At 48.5% G+C, this 15,634-nt stretch overlaps 1 protein-coding gene across 1 annotated transcript in view; it reads right to left on the bottom strand.

The window, feature by feature from the left end:
* The window catches only part of iqsec1b (IQ motif and Sec7 domain ArfGEF 1b), a 45,026-nt gene that overhangs the window by 27,713 nt on the left and 1,679 nt on the right, over positions 1-15,634 (bottom strand). The window contains exons 2-5 of the mRNA XM_082967769.1: positions 10,736-12,102; positions 4,439-4,600; positions 3,703-3,825; positions 1,540-1,706 (exon numbers count right to left, since the gene is read on the bottom strand). Coding sequence (XP_082823895.1) covers positions 1,540-1,706; positions 3,703-3,825; positions 4,439-4,600; positions 10,736-12,096 — 1,813 coding nt within the window. The 5' untranslated portion in view covers positions 12,097-12,102. The remainder of the gene's footprint in view (positions 1-1,539; positions 1,707-3,702; positions 3,826-4,438; positions 4,601-10,735; positions 12,103-15,634) is intronic.

Below are 15,634 nucleotides of genomic sequence, written 5' to 3'. Positions count from 1 at the left end.
ATTATTATTTGACCCTGCTGGTCATCTATGATCGTTTGAACATCTTGGCCATGTTCTGTTATAATCTCCACCCGGCACAGCCAGAAGAGGACTGGCCACCCCTCATAGCCTGGTTCCTCTCTAGGTTTATTCCTAGGTTCTGGCCTTTCTAGGGAGGTTTTCCTAGCCACCGTGCTTCTACATCCGCATTGCTTGCTGTTTGGGGTTTTAGGCTGGGTTTCTGTACAGCACTTTGTGACATCGGCTGATGTAAAAAGGGCTTCATCAATACATTTGATTGATTGATATTTGGGGAGTTTCTTCCATTCTTCTCTGCAGATACTCTCAAGCTCTGTCAGGTTGGATGGGGAGCGTTGCTGCACAGCTATTTTCAGGTCTCTCCAGAGATGTTAGATCAGGTTCAAGTCCGGGCTCTGGCTGGGCCACTCAAGGACATTCAGAGACTTGTCCTGAAGCCTCTCCTGCGTTGTCTTGGCTGTGTGCTTAGGGTCGTTGTCCTGTTGGAAGGTGAACCTTCACCCCAGCCTGAAGTCCTGAGCGCTCTGGAGCAGGTTTTCATCAAGAATATCTCTGTACTTTGCTTCGTTTATCTTTCCCTCGATCCTGACTAGTCTCCCAGTCCCTGACGCTGAAAAACATCCCCTCAGCATGATGCTGCCACCACCATGCTTCACCGTAGGGATGGTGCCAGGTTTCCTCCAGACGTCACACTTGTCATTCAGGCCAAACAGTTCAATCTTGGTTTCATCAGACCAGAGAATCTTGTTTCTCACAGTCAGAGTCCTATAGGTGCCTTTTCGGCAAACTCCATGCGGGCTATCACGTGCCTTTTACTGAGGAGTGGCTTCCATCTGGCCACTCTACCGTAAAGGCCTGATTGGTGGAGCGCTGCATTAAGAATGATGGAGGCCAATGTGTTCTTGGGGACCTTCAATGCTGCAGAAATGTTTTGGTACCCTTCCCCAGATCTGTTCCTCAACACAATCCTGTCTCGGAGCTCTACGGACAATTCCTTGGCTAGGTTTTTGCTCTGACATGCACTGTGAACTGTGGGACGTTATATACACAGGTGTGTGTCTTTTAAAATCATGTCCAATCAATTGAATTTACCACAGGTGGCCTCCAATCAAGTTGTAGAAACATCTCAAGGACGATCAATGGAAAGGATGCACCTGAGCTCAATTTTGAGATGCATAGCAAAATGGTCTGAATAGTTAGGTAAATAAGGTATTTCTGTTTTTTAGCAAACATTTCTAAAAACCTGTTTCACTTTGTCACTTATGGGGTGCTGTGTGTAGATTGATGAGAAAAAAATTCAAGTCAAGAAGTTTGAACACTTTCCAAATGCACTGTATTGTCAGAGAAATGTTGTTCTGTTCTGGTTAAAGAAACTCTGCTTTGCTTGAGTTCCACTGCTTAGCCATGACACAATATAAACACCTTCTAGACAGGGACATTCATCAAGTTGTAGTGCAGGTTCTATTAGAGAGAGGTCAGGAGTTACAGTTACAGACCCTGACTACCTAAATGGATTTCTACCTCTGAGGTTCTTGACGAAGTCCTCCAGCTTCATCTTCCTCTCCGGCTTGACGTTGGGAGAGTACATGTCAGTGTTGAGGAGGATGATGGCGAACGCCAGGATGAAGATGGTGTCGGGGTTACGGAACTGTCGTACCACCCCGGGGTTACAGATACAGTACCTCTGGCTGGAGAGAGAACAACAAACATCCTGTATTATACAGACGAACCCTAACCATGAGATAACTAACAGAACTGACATACCGCCCCGGGGTTACAGAAACAGTACCTCTAGCTGTAGGAGGGAGAAATAATGAGAGAATGAGAAAGAAAAAGGAGAGACCGAAAGACAGCGAGAGAGACAGAAAAAGAGAGAGAGAGTTTTTGAGTTTTAAAAATAACTTTTACTGGGTTTGGGAACCCACAACACAAACACTCAAACAAACAAAAACATGGTTAAACATCAATTAAAAACACAACACTAAACCTGTTCTTTGGCCCAAATATAAACAGCTGGGAAGACGAAACATCTCCCAGAGCTGAGAACCATTAATCAAACATAGAACTTTTTATCTGCGAATCCTGTCTTCCCCCCCCCCCCCCCTCATTTTAATTTTACATTGAATCAGTTACTACAGTGGGGGAAGAGAGTGTTTGGTCCCCTGCTGATTTTGTGCGTAGTAGTGGTAGTGGTGTGGTAGTATTGTGGTAGTGGTAGTATTGTGGTAGTGGTGTGGTAGTATTGTGGTAGTGGTAGTATTGTGGTAGTATTGTGGTAGTGGTGTGGTAGTATTGTGGTAGTGGTGTGGTAGTATTGTGGTAGTGGTAGTATTGTGGTAGTATTGTGGTAGTGGTGTGGTAGTATTGTGGTAGTGGTGTGGTAGTATTGTGGTAGTGGTAGTATTGTGGTAGTATTGTGGTAGTGGTGTGGTAGTATTGTGGTAGTGGTAGTGGTAGTATTGTGGTAGTGGTAGTATTGTGGTAGTATTGTGGTAGTGGTGTGGTAGTATTGTGGTAGTGGTAGTGGTAGTATTGTGGTAGTGGTAGTATTGTGGTAGTGGTAGTATTGTGGTAGTGGTAGTATTGTGGTAGTGGTGTGGTAGTATTGTGGTAGTGGTGTGGTAGTATTGTGGTAGTGGTATGGTAGTATTGTGGTAGTGGTAGTATTGTGGTAGTGGTAGTGGTAGTATTGTGGTAGTGGTATGGTAGTATTGTGGTAGTGGTAGTGGTAGTATTGTGGTAGTGGTAGTGGTAGTATTGTGGTAGTGGTAGTGGTGTGGTAGTATTGTGGTAGTGGTATGGTAGTATTGTGGTAGTATTGTTGTAGTAGTGTGGTAGTGGTGTGGTAGTATTGTGGTGGTGGTAGTGGTAGTATTGTGGTAGTATTGTTGTAGTAGTGTGGTAGTGGTGTGGTAGTATTATGGTAGTGGTAGTGGTAGTATTGTGGTAGTGGTAGTGGTGTGGTAGTATTGTGGTAGTGGTGTGGTAGTATTGTGGTAGTGGTAGTGGTAGTATTGTGGTAGTATTGTTGTAGTAGTGTGGTAGTGGTGTGGTAGTATTGTGGTAGTGGTAGTGGTAGTATTGTGGTAGTGGTAGTATTGTGGTAGTATTGTGGTAGTGGTGTGGTAGTATTGTGGTAGTGGTGTGGTAGTATTGTGGTAGTGGTATGGTAGTATTGTGGTAGTATTGTTGTAGTAGTGTGGTAGTGGTGTGGTAGTATTGTGGAAGTGGTGTGGTAGTATTGTGGTAGTAGTGTGGTAGTATTGTTGTAGTAGTGTGGTAGTGGTAGTATTGTGGTAGTGGTATGGTAGTATTGTGGTAGTGGTGTGGTAGTATTGTGGAAGTGGTGTGGTAGTATTGTGGTAGTAGTGTGGTAGTATTGTGGTAGTGGTGTGGTAGTGGTAGTATTGTGGTAGTGGTATGGTAGTATTGTGGTAGTGGTGTGGTAGTATTGTGGAAGTGGTGTGGTAGTATTGTGGTAGTAGTGTGGTAGTATTGTGGTAGTGGTGTGGTAGTGGTAGTATTGTGGTAGTATTGTTGTTGTGGTGTGGTAGTATTGTGGTAGTGGTGTGGTAGTGTGGTAGTGGTAGTATTGTTGTAGTAGTGTGGTAGTATTGTGGTAGTATTGTTGTAGTAGTGTGGTAGTGGTAGTATTGTGGTAGTATATCTCAGGGTTAGTGTTACCTGTATGCTTCTATGAGTCTTTCCACCTTTTGGGCCTCTCCCTGGACTCTGATGTGAGCTTGGAACTTCCTGAGAGCCTCGTCTAGTTCCAAGGCCGAGAAATCCATCTCATCCACCACACAACTGGAGAAGAGAACATTGGTATGAACATAGGAGACATATGTACTACTGATTGTAAGACTGTCTGGGCTCCGTGAGTCTCAGTTTTAGCTGGCTGGGTACAGTACAGTATAGGGCAAGACAAAATATTTAAGTGCCTTTGAACGGGGGTATGGGAGTAGGTGCCAGGCGCACCGGTTTGTGTCAAGAACTGCAAAGTTGCTGTTCTTTTTCCCCATGCTCAACAGTTTCCTGTGTGTATCAAGAATGGTCCACCACACAAACTGTGGGAAGCATTGGAGTCAACATGGGCCAGCTGGTCATTGAAATATGTAAATGACCAGCTGTTTATGTGAACAGATGAGAAGACGAATGGAGAATTAGACGACAGAAGCTGAGGGAGTTATATCAGTCCGAAGAGTAGCATCAACATGGTGTTTAAGAAGAAGGATTTGTTGGGAAAGGGATGATGGTTTGCTGATGTGAGTTTTCTAAAGCTGGTCTTGTTGATTCAGTCTATGTAGCTGATCTTGCATATACAGTCTATGTAGCTGGTCTTGCATATACAGTCTATGTAGCTGGTCTTGTTGATACAGAGACATACAGACACACTGAGACAGACAGACAACTGACTCACTCCAGGACGTCTCTATTGAATTGTTTCTGCCTGTTCCCCAAGAACTCTCCAATCATCTGTCTGCTCAGGCCCTTCCTCTGGAGCAGGAAGTGAGCCACTCCCACTGGAGTGTCTGGGACAAACCCTCGATCAGTCAGGTACTGACAACCCTTCTCTGGCTTCCTGGAGGGGGGGAGAGAGAGAGAGGGAATGAGGGGAGGAGAGAGAGCTTTATCATAATCAGGGATTTCTCTGTCTGAATATGTGTAAGAGAAGAGGCATGATTTGGGGTGAGGGTGGGGTGAGGGTGGGGTGAGGTTAGGATGGCGTGAGGTTAGGTTAGGATGGGGTGAGGGTGGGGTGAAGGTGGGGTGGTGTTAGGGTGGGGTTAGGGTGGGGTGAGGGTGGTGTTAGGGTGGGGTTAGGGTGGGGTGAGGGTGGTGTTAGGGTGAGGGTGGGTTAGGGTGGGGTGAGGGTGGGGTTAGGGTGGGGTGTGGGTGGGTTAGGGTGGGGTGAGGGTGGTGTTAGGGTGAGGGTGGGTTAGGGTGGGGTGAGGGTGGGGTTAGGGTGGGGTGTGGGTGGGGTGGGTTAGGGTGGGGTGAGGGTGGGGTGAGGGTGGGTTAGGGTGGGGTGAGGGTGGTTTAGGGTGGGGTTAGGGTGGGTTAGGGTGGGTGAGGGTGGGTTAGGTGGTGTTAGGGTGGGGGTGGGTGGGTTAGGGTGGGGTGAGGGTGGGGTTAGGTGGGGTGGGTAGGGTGGGGGTGGGTGGGTTAGGGTGGGGTGAGGGTGGGATAGGGTGGGGTGAGGGTGGGATAGGGTGGGGTGAGGGTGGGATAGGGTGGGGTGAGGGTGGGTTAGGGTGGTGTGAGGGTGGGTTAGGATGGGGTGGGGTGAGGGTGGGTTAGGGTGGGGTGAGGGTGGGGTGAGGGTGGGGTTAGGGTGGGGTGAGGGTGGGTGAGGATGGGTTAGGATGGGGTGGGGGGAGGGTGGGTTAGGGTGGGTTAGGATGGGGTGGGGTGAGGGTGGGTTAGGGTGGGGTGGGTTAGGGTGGGTGAGGGTGGGTGAGGGTGGGGTGAGGATGGGGTGGGGTGAGGGTGGGTTAGGGTGGGTTAGGATGGGGTGGGGTGAGGGTGGTTTAGGGTGGGGTTAGGGTGGGTTAGGGTGGGGTGAGGGTGAGGGTGGGTTAGGGTGGGGTGAGGGTGGGGTGAGAGTGGGTAGGGTGGAGTGAAGGTGGGTTAGGGTGGGGTTAGGGTGGGTTAGGGTGGGTTAGGGTGGGGTGGGTTAGGGTGGGTGAGGGTGGGGTGGGTTAGGGTGGGTGAGGGTGGGGTGAGGGTGGGGTGAGGGTGGGGTGAGGGTGGGGTTAGGGTGGGGTGAGGGTGGGTGAGGATGGGTTAGGATGGGGTGGGGTGAGGGTGGGTTAGGGTGGGGTGGGTTAGGGTGGGTGAGGGTGGGTGAGGGTGGGGTGAGGATGGGGTGGGGTGAGGGTGGGTTAGGATGGGGTGGGGTGAGGGTGGTTTAGGGTGGGGTTAGGGTGGGTTAGGGTGGGGTGAGGGTGAGGGTGGGTTAGGGTGGGGTGAGGGTGGGGTGAGGATGGGTTAGTGTGGGGTGAAGGTGGGTTAGGGTGGGGTGAGGGTGGGTTAGGGTGGGTTAGGGTGGGTGAGGGTGGGTTAGGTGGTGTTAGGGTGGGGGTGGGTGGGTTAGGGTGGGGTGAGGGTGGGATAGGGTGGGGTGAGGGTGGGTTAGGGTGGGTTGAGGGTGGGTTAGGGTGGGGTGAGGGTGGGGTGAGGGTGGAGTGAGGGTGGTGTTAGGGTGGGGTGAGGGTGGGTTAGGATGGGTTAGGATGGGGTGGGGTGAGGGTGGGGTGAGGGTGGGTTAGGATGGGGTGGGGTGAGGGTGGGTTAGGGTGGGGTGGGTGAGGGTGGGTGAGGGTGGGTGAGGGTGGGGTGAGGATGGGGTGGGGTGAGGGTGGGTTAGGGTGGGTTAGGATGGGGTGGGGTGAGGGTGGTTTAGGGTGGGGTTAGGGTGGGTTAGGGTGGGGTTAGGGTGGGGTGAGGGTGAGGGTGGGTGAGGGTGGGGTGAGGGTGGGTTAGGGTGGGGTGAAGGTGGGGTGAGGGTGGGGTTAGGGTGGGGTGAGGGGGGGTTAGGGTGGGGGTGGGTGGGTTAGGGTGGGGTGAGGGTGGGTTAGGGTGGGGTGAGGTTAGGGTGGGGTGAGGGTGGGTGAGGATGGGATAGGATGGGGTGGGGTGAGGGTGGGTTAGGGTGGGTTAGGATGGGGGGTGAGGGTGGGGTGGGTTAGGGTGGGTGAGGGTGGGTGGGTGAGGGTGGGGTGAGGGTGGGGTGGGTTAGGGTGGGGTGAGGGTGGTTTAGGGTGGGTTAGGGTGGGGTGGGGTGAGGGTGGTTTAGGGTGGGGTTAGGGTGGGTTAGGGTGGGGTGAGGGTGAGGGTGGGTTAGGGTGGGGTGAGGGTGGGGTGAGGATGGGTTAGGGTGGGGTGAAGGTGGGTTAGGGTGGGGTGAGGGTGGGTTAGGGTGGGTTAGGGTGGGTGAAGGTGGGTCAGGGTGGGGTGAGGGTGGGTTAGGGTGGGGTGAGGGTGGGGTGAGGGTGGGGTGAGGGTGGGTTAGGATGGGTTAGGATGGGGTGGGGTGAGGGTGGGTTAGGGTGGGGTGGGTTAGGGTGGGTGAGGGTGTGGTGAGGGTGGGGTGGGTTAGGGTGGGGTGGGTTAGGGTGGGTTAGGGTGGGGTGTGGGTGGGGTTAGGGTGGGGATGGGTTAGGATGGGGTGGGGTGAGGGTGGGTTAGGGTGGGTTAGGATGGGGGGTGAGGGTGGGGTGGGTTAGGGTGGGTGAGGGTGGGTGGGTGAGGGTGGGGTGAGGGTGGGGTGAGGGTGGGGTGGGTTAGGGTGGGGTGAGGGTGGTTTAGGGTGGGTTAGGGTGGGGTTAGGGTGGGTGAGGGTGGGTGAAGGTGGGTTAGGGTGTGGTGAGGGTGTGGTGAGGGTGGGGTGAGGGTGAGGGTGGGTTAGGGTGGGTGAAGGTGGGTTAGGGTGGGGTTAGGGTGGGTGAGGGTGGGTGAGGGTGGGGTGAGGGTGGGTTAGGGTGGGTGAAGGTGGGTTAGGGTGGGTTAGGGTGGGGTGAGGGTGGGTTAGGGTGAGGGTGGGTTAGTTTGGGGTGAGGGTGGGTGAAGGTGGGTTAGGGTGGGTGAAGGTGGGTTAGGGTGGGTTAGGGTGGGGTTAGGGTGGGTGAGGGTGGGTGAGGGTGGGGTGAGGGTGGGTTAGGGTGGGGTGAGGGTGGGTGAGGGTGGGTTAGGGTGGGGTGAGGGTGGGTTAGGGTGGGGTGAGGGTGGGTGAGGGTGGGTGAGGGTGGGGTTAGGGTGGGGGTTAGGGTGGGGTTAGGGTGGGGTGAGGGTGGGGTGAGTTAGGGTGGGTGAGGGTGGGTTAGGGTGGTTTAGGGTGGGTGAGGGTGGGTTAGGGTGGTTTAGGGTGGGTGAGGGTGGGGTTAGGGTGGGTTAGGGTGGGTTAGGGTGGGTGAGGGTGGGTTAGGGTGGGGTGAGGTTAGGGTGGGGTTAGGGTGGGATGAGGGGCGGCTCAGCTCCTGCTGGTCTATAGGGGTCCTGAGAGAAGATAGAAGGGAGGTGGCTGGGGAGAAGTCCTGATTTAAAGCAACTTAATGATCCATAAAGCAAATCAAAGAAGATCAACAATCATCAAGATTCAACACAATCACACACACACACAATCACACACACACACACACACACACACACACAAACACACACACACAATCACACACACACACACACAAACACACACACACACACACACACACACACACACACACACACACTCAGTCAGTCCAATCACACACTCAGTCCAATCACACACACACACACACTCAGTCCAATCACACACACACACAGTCCAATCACACACACACAGTCCAATCACACACACACTCAGTCCAATCACACACACACACACACACACACACACACACACACACACACTCAGTCCAATCACACAGACACACACACACAGTCCAATCACACACAGACAGACACACACACTTACACAGAATAACACAGTCAGTCAGTCCAATCACAGTCACTCAGTCCAATCCTGCTTTAAGACGTGACTAAAAACACTGTCAATAGGTCTTTAGTAGTAATCAATGTATCGCTGATGTATCCGGTGTGAAATGGCTAGCTGGTTAGCGATGCGTGCTAGTAGCGTTTCAATCAGTAACACCACTCACTCCGAGACCTTGAAGTAGTTGTTTCCCTTGTTCTGCAAGGGCCACGGCTTTAGTGGAGAGATAAGTAACAAAGCATCGTGGGATGCAGTTGCTGATGTGTTCAGAGGGTCCCTGGTTCAATCCGTCAACATTTTGGAAAACGGTAAAATCTCTGAAGGGTTGTATTTCCTCCTCTTTGCCCAACAAACAAATTCAGACTCTGGCCCCATTATGGACAAAATTGCTAACATTGATGGCAATCTTTTAGAAAGAGTGTCTGGCCCTACTGTCTCTAACTGTGGGATAAATGCTGATTCTACAATTTTACCGTTTGACTCTGAAAATGGGAAATTTTGGCACTTTGGTAATTCACAGAAAAATAAGTCCTTGATGCCTTACTTGCAATAGATACCAAGAAATACACAGGGACTAACCAATTGGTGACAGGTCTTCTCAAGTGTGCTGCCCTCTTCATTGATGGCTCAGTAACCCATATCTTAAATCTAACATTGTTAGGTTAAAAAAATCCTCAGCAATCTACACACAATACCCCATAATGAGAAAGTGAAAGGTGGAGTCCACCTCTGGTAAATTTCATTTGTTGGACATGATTTGGAAAGGCTCACACCTGTCTAAATAAAGTCTCACAGTTGACAGTGCATGTCAGAGCAAAAACCAAGCCAAGAGGTCAAAGGAAATGATCTCGTCTATCTCTAGTCAGCAGGAAGCGAATTGTGCAGCCTGTTGTTGTTATGGTGATACTATTTATCAACCTTTCTACCGGTTGTTGTTATGGTGATACTATTTATCAACCTTTCTACCTGTTGTTATGGTGATAATATTTATCAACCTTTCTACCTGTTGTTATGGTGATACTATTTATCAACCTTTCTACCTGTTGTTATGGTGATACTATTTATCAACCTTTCTACCTGTTGTTATGGTGATACTATTTATCAACCTTTCTACCTGTTGTTGTTATGGTGATACTATTTATCAACCTGTCTACCTGTTGTTATGGTGATACTATTTATCAATCTTTCTACCTGTTGTTATGGTGATGCTATTTATCAACCTTTCTACCTGTTGTTATGGTGATTCTATTTATCAACCTTTCTACCTGTTGTTATGGTGATAATATTTATCAACCTTTCTACCTGTTGTTATGGTGATGCTATTTATCAACCTTTCTACCTGTTGTTATGGTGATAATATTTATCAACCTTTCTACCTGTTGTTATGGTGATGCTATTTATCAACCTTTCTACCTGTTGTTATGGTGATAATATTTATCAACCTTTCTACCTGTTGTTATGGTGATGCTATTTATCAACCTTTCTACCTGTTGTTATGATGATACTATTTATCAACCTTTCTACCTGTTGTTATGGTGATTACTATTATCAAAGTGCAGCTGCCTCTACTCTTAAGCCCCTGGATGCCGTTTATCACAGCACCCTTCGTTTTATCACAGAGACAGTTTTACTACTCATCACTGCATTCTTTACCAAAAGGTTGTCTGGACCTCTTTAAAGTCACATCACTACGCTCTTTTTGTTTACAAAGCCCTGCTTCATAAGCTTCCGACTTACCTAACGTCACTGATAAAATGTAAAATGATAAGTTACCCGTTCACAGGGTTGGTTAACTTTGGCGACTCCTTCGGTGTCTACAGAGTTAGGTAAATCTGCCTTTCATTTCCTTACACCCTATGTTTGGAATAATCTCAAATACATTTTGATTGGATGCTGATCGGAACCACTGACCACTGATCAGAACCACTGATCAGAACCGCTGACCACTGATCAGAACCACTGATCAGAACCACGGACCACTGATCAGAACCACTGATTACAACCACGGATCACTGATCAGAACCACTGATCAGAACCACGGACCACTGATCAGAACCACTGATTACAACCACGGATCACTGATCAGAACCACTGATCACAACCACGGATCACTGATCAGAACCACTGATCAGAACCACGGATCACTGATCAGAACCACTGATCAGAACCACGGATCACTGATCAGAACCACTGATCACTGATCAGACTCAGACTTTAGTGTGTGTGCCTCTGTCCAGAACCTACTTGTTAAACAGGTTTAGTCCGATGCGATAGTGTCTCTTCCTAATGATGTCATTACTGAAGGCCGGTGAGTCCCAGCTGTTGCGTGTGTCTTTGTGATAGGTCTGTTTTCTGAGGGTCTGTTCTCTACTGGAGGACTCAGAGCTGCAGTTAATAGTGTCATTACTGTTAGATGTAGAGTTTATACTGTCATTGTCCCCATCTGAGAAGTCAGACTCTGACTTGCTCTGCCGGTTAGCCATCCCGTTGATCGCCAGGTGGGCCTCTAGTGTTCGTGGCCGGTGGCGGGGACCATCCTCATTCCTGGAGGTTCCCTTGGGGGGCAGGCCACGGGGGTGAGACAAGGAGGAGGGGTGAAGAGGGGGATGTTTGGGGCTGGCTGGCTGACTAATGGGCTGGCGATCGTAGGCGTTCTGCCTCTTCAGAAAGGAGCGGTCGGAACGGTCACTGAGCTCCACGGAGCTGTCGCTGGGCGGCTCGATAGTCAGCAGCGGGAGGTGGTCGACCCTAAGCCTCTGCTCCTGCTGCTTCAGGGAGGGTGTGCTGCAGCAGGAGGTGTCTGACCCCTGACCTTTATCATCCTTATGGACCAGAGACCAGGAGAGAGAACGCAAACGCAGCTCCGACTCTTTGGAGGAGGGCCGGTCTACCAATGGTAGGGGGGTGTAGGGGCGCTCTAGGGACTGAGACAGGGGGAGAGGAGAGTAGGGATGGTCCAGGGACTGAGACAGAGGAAGAGGAGGGGACAGCTCTTCCTCATCGATGTAGAGAGTCACATCGCTGTATGATGCTGTCATCTCATCCAGTTTGTGGTGTTCCGCGCTGCTGTGTGAGGAGGGTTTGACCTGGTAGGTGAACAGCTCTCTGTCTCGGTCTTTGTCCAGGTCGGGGTGTCCTCTCCCCCCTTGCCTCGTCTCTCCTGCCCCCCCCTCCTCCCTGTGCAGACTCCTACTATTCAGAGCATCGTCTATCGACTCGGCCAGAGACTTGACCTGACGGGAGAACGCGTCCTCCAGCTCCGTTATAGCGTCGGTGAAGTCAGAGTTCTGGGCCACCACAGGTGACTTCATAGTACCTGGGACCACACCCCCCAGGTCAGTGCTGCATTCTGATTGGACCAGGGCCCCCAGGTGTTTGGTTCCGTTGTCGGTGAGGGAGGAGGACTGGTGAACCTTCTCAGGGCCTTCCAAGGAGAACTGCATCCTCATGCTGGACAGGACGATACGTCGGGACATGCGGTTCTCGGACATGGAACTGCGGAGACGTTTAAAGTTCTTGTTCATCTGATACTGGCGGAAGGCTGTCTGGATGGTGCGGGCCGCATGACGCGCTATGAAACGGCCTCCGTACTTACGCTCCAGCATCTCCACCTGGAGGAGAGAGAGAGAAGGCAATCAATCCATCAACCAACCAATCCATCAATCAATCAACCAAATCCATCAATCCATCAATCAATCAATCCATCAACCAATCAATCAACCAATCCATCCATCAACCAATCAATCAACCAATCAATCAATCCATCAACCAACCAGTCAATCAACCAATCAATCAATCAATCAAATCCATCAATCCATCAATCAATCAATCCATCAACCAATCAATCAACCAATCCATCCATCAACCAATCAATCCATCAATCAATCAACCAATCAATCCATCAACCAACCAGTCAATCAACCAATCAATCAATCAATCCATCAACCAATCAATCAATCAATCCATAAATCAATCAATCAATCAATCAATCCATCAACCAACCAGTCAATCAATCAATCAATCAATCAATCAACCAACCAATCAACCAATCCATCAACCACCCAACCAATCAATCAATCAATCCATCAATCCATCAATCCATCAATCCATCATCCAAACCAACCAACCAACCAACCAACCAACCAACCAACCATCCATCCATCAATCAATCGACAGCATGCGAAGCTTGGTTATCCCTTTACATGTTCATTTACATTACCAGCCATTTCAAATTATAATGTGACATACACTGAGTATACCAAAAATCCGCAACACCTTCCTATTATTGAGTTGCACCCCTACTTTTGCCCTCAGAACAGTGTTGAAAGCGTTCCACAGGGATTCTGGCCCATGTTGACTCCAATGCTTCCCACAGTTGTGTCAGGTTGGCTGGATGTCCTTTGAGTGGTGGACCATTCCTGATACACACGGGAAACTGCTGAGCGTGAAACACCCAACAGCGTTACAGTTCTTGATACAAATCGGTGCACCTGGCACCTACTACCATACATACCCCATTCAAAAGCACTAAAATTGTTTGCCTTCCTATTCCCCTCTGAACGGCACACACACACAATCTATGTGGAATTGTCTCAAGGCTTAAAAATCCTTCTTTAACCTGTCTCCTCCCCTTCATCTACACTGATTGAAGTGTATTTAACAGGTGACATCAATAAGGGATCATAGCTTTCACCTGGATTCACCTGGTCAGTCTGTCATGAAAGGGCAGATGTTCTTAAAGTTTTGAATGTTCAGTATACACATTTATGGGAATAACATCCAAACCAGAAACAAATGAAGAAACACATATAGAATAGATCTATAGTTCTGTGACACAGTAACACAGTAACATGGTACCATAGTAGGCATACTAAAGTTACACTTGTATTTGTATTTATTATGGATCCCCATTAGTTCCTGCCAAGGCAGCAGCTACTCTTCCTGGGGTTTATTATGGATCCCCATTAGTTCCTGCCAAGGCAGCAGCTACTCTTCCTGGGGTTTATTATGGATCCCCATTAGTTCCTGCCAAGGCAGCAGCTACTCTTCCTGGGGTTTATTATGGATCCCCATTAGTTCCTGCCAAGGCAGCAGCTACTCTTCCTGGGGTTTATTATGGATCCCCATTAGTTCCTGCCAAGGCAGCAGCTACTCTTCCTGGGGTTTATTATGGATCCCCATTAGTTCCTGCCAAGGCAGCAGCTACTCTTCCTGGGGTTTATTATGGATCCCCATTAGTTCCTGCCATGGCAGCAGCTACTCTTCCTGGGGTTTATTATGGATCCCCATTAGTTCCTGCCATGGCAGCAGCTACTCTTCCTGGGGTTTATTATGGATCCCCATTAGTTCCTGTCAACTCTTCCTGAGGTCCGGCAGAATTAAGGCATAACAGCCATTGCTGGCTATAATAGCCTATTATTGTCTATTGCCTCTGAAATGGAGACAGCTGGTTAAACAAATATGCAGAGTATTAGTTTTATGACATGATATACAGCATACATTACTGTCTGACAGACTCTGGGTTACTGGGGTTTGAATTACTGCAAATAACAAATATGAAAATCAGACAGTTTTCACATTTTAGCGACAATTGAATAATGTTAGCAGGATGACGCGTATTAAAATGTATATGTTCTTATCAACAATGCTGAATCAGGATAGTATATACAGTTTCACTAACTTATTTATGACATACATTCAGTCCAATTGAAAAGGCTTTTAAGCAGCCGGCCATTAGGTCGATGGTAAATTGAAGTCTTTAAACCAGGTTGATGTAGAAGCCACAGTGTATATCTATAGCTGAGTGGAACGGTCCTCCAGGACTATTGTTCACAGAACACTATACTTATTATGGCTTGCTATACCTTTGTGCTGATGCTAATGTCAATCATTAGAACTGTATATATTTGTACTGATGACTGTCAGCCCTATGACATTATGTACTAGTTAATTGTAGTCACTATAACTGTATCTTTGTAATGCATAGTACATTTTTTATGTTTTGTTTGTCTCCTGTTGTTTTTAATGCTCCGCTGCTGCAAGACCAATTACCCTCTGGAACAAATCAAGTTGAAACTTGAACTTAAAAGTTATGCTCGTTTGAGTTTTGGACATAGAGTGCTTGTGTCACGTCCTGACCAGTAAAAGGGGTTATTTGTCATTGTAGTATGGTCAGGGCGTGGCAGGGGGGGGGTTTGGTTTGGGTGTTTTGATGTTTTTGGGGTTTTGTTCTATGTTTTATATTTCTATGTTTATTCTAGTTCTATGTTGGGTTTTTGGCAATGACCTCCAATTAGAGGCAGCTGGTTGTTGTCGTCTGTAATTGGAGGCCATATTTAGTTGTGTTCGTTTCACTTGTGTTTTGTGGGTGGTTGCTTTCTGTATAGTTGGGTTACCTTACAGAACTGTTGGTTGTGGTTTATTGTTTTCGTTTAAGTGTTCACTTTAGTAAGTAAATAAAGAAGATGATCACTACACCCGCTGCGTTTTGGTCTCCTCAATACGACCGTTATGACAGCTTGTCGAATTGTGAATGAGAGACTGATGAAGTGTGTACAGCCTGCGCAAAAAAACAAAGCAGAGCTCATGCCTTTCATGTGACTTTTTTCAAATCATCATTAGAGTCTCATCATGCAGCCTTAGAATGTATTAAACATCTAAACATATATCCCAACGTTTGTAGAACAACTAAACTTACATTAATAACTTTAAATTAAGCATATAGGAGGACCTATTTCTTTGTTAACCACACAACCCAGAATAGCTGTATGTGAGCACTCCATCAAATCGTTTGGCGAAAATATCCTTTCTATTTTATTCAGCTATGTTCAATTGTATTCTTCATACTATAAAATAATGCCCCGGAATTCTAAGCAAATCTAGTCTGCTAAATGAACTAGTGTAGCCCACAGCCATATGGCACAGCCAGATCAGGACCTGCTAAATGAACTAGTGTAGCCCACAGCCACATCAGGACCTGCTAAATTAACTAGTGTAGCCCACAGCCACATCAGGACCTGCTAAATGAACTAGTGTAGCCCCACAGCCACATCAGGACCTGCTAAATGAACTAGTGTAGCCCACAGCCACATCAGGACCTGCTAAATGAACTAGTGTAGCCCACAGCCACATCAGGACCTGCTA

Source organism: Salmo salar, chromosome 22 (assembly GCF_965601325.2).
Source record: "Salmo salar chromosome 22, fSalSal1, whole genome shotgun sequence".
Lineage (NCBI taxonomy): Eukaryota > Metazoa > Chordata > Actinopteri > Salmoniformes > Salmonidae > Salmo > Salmo salar.
The sequence above is the reverse complement of the archived record's forward strand: the minus strand, read 5'-3'. Positions and strand labels throughout refer to the sequence as shown.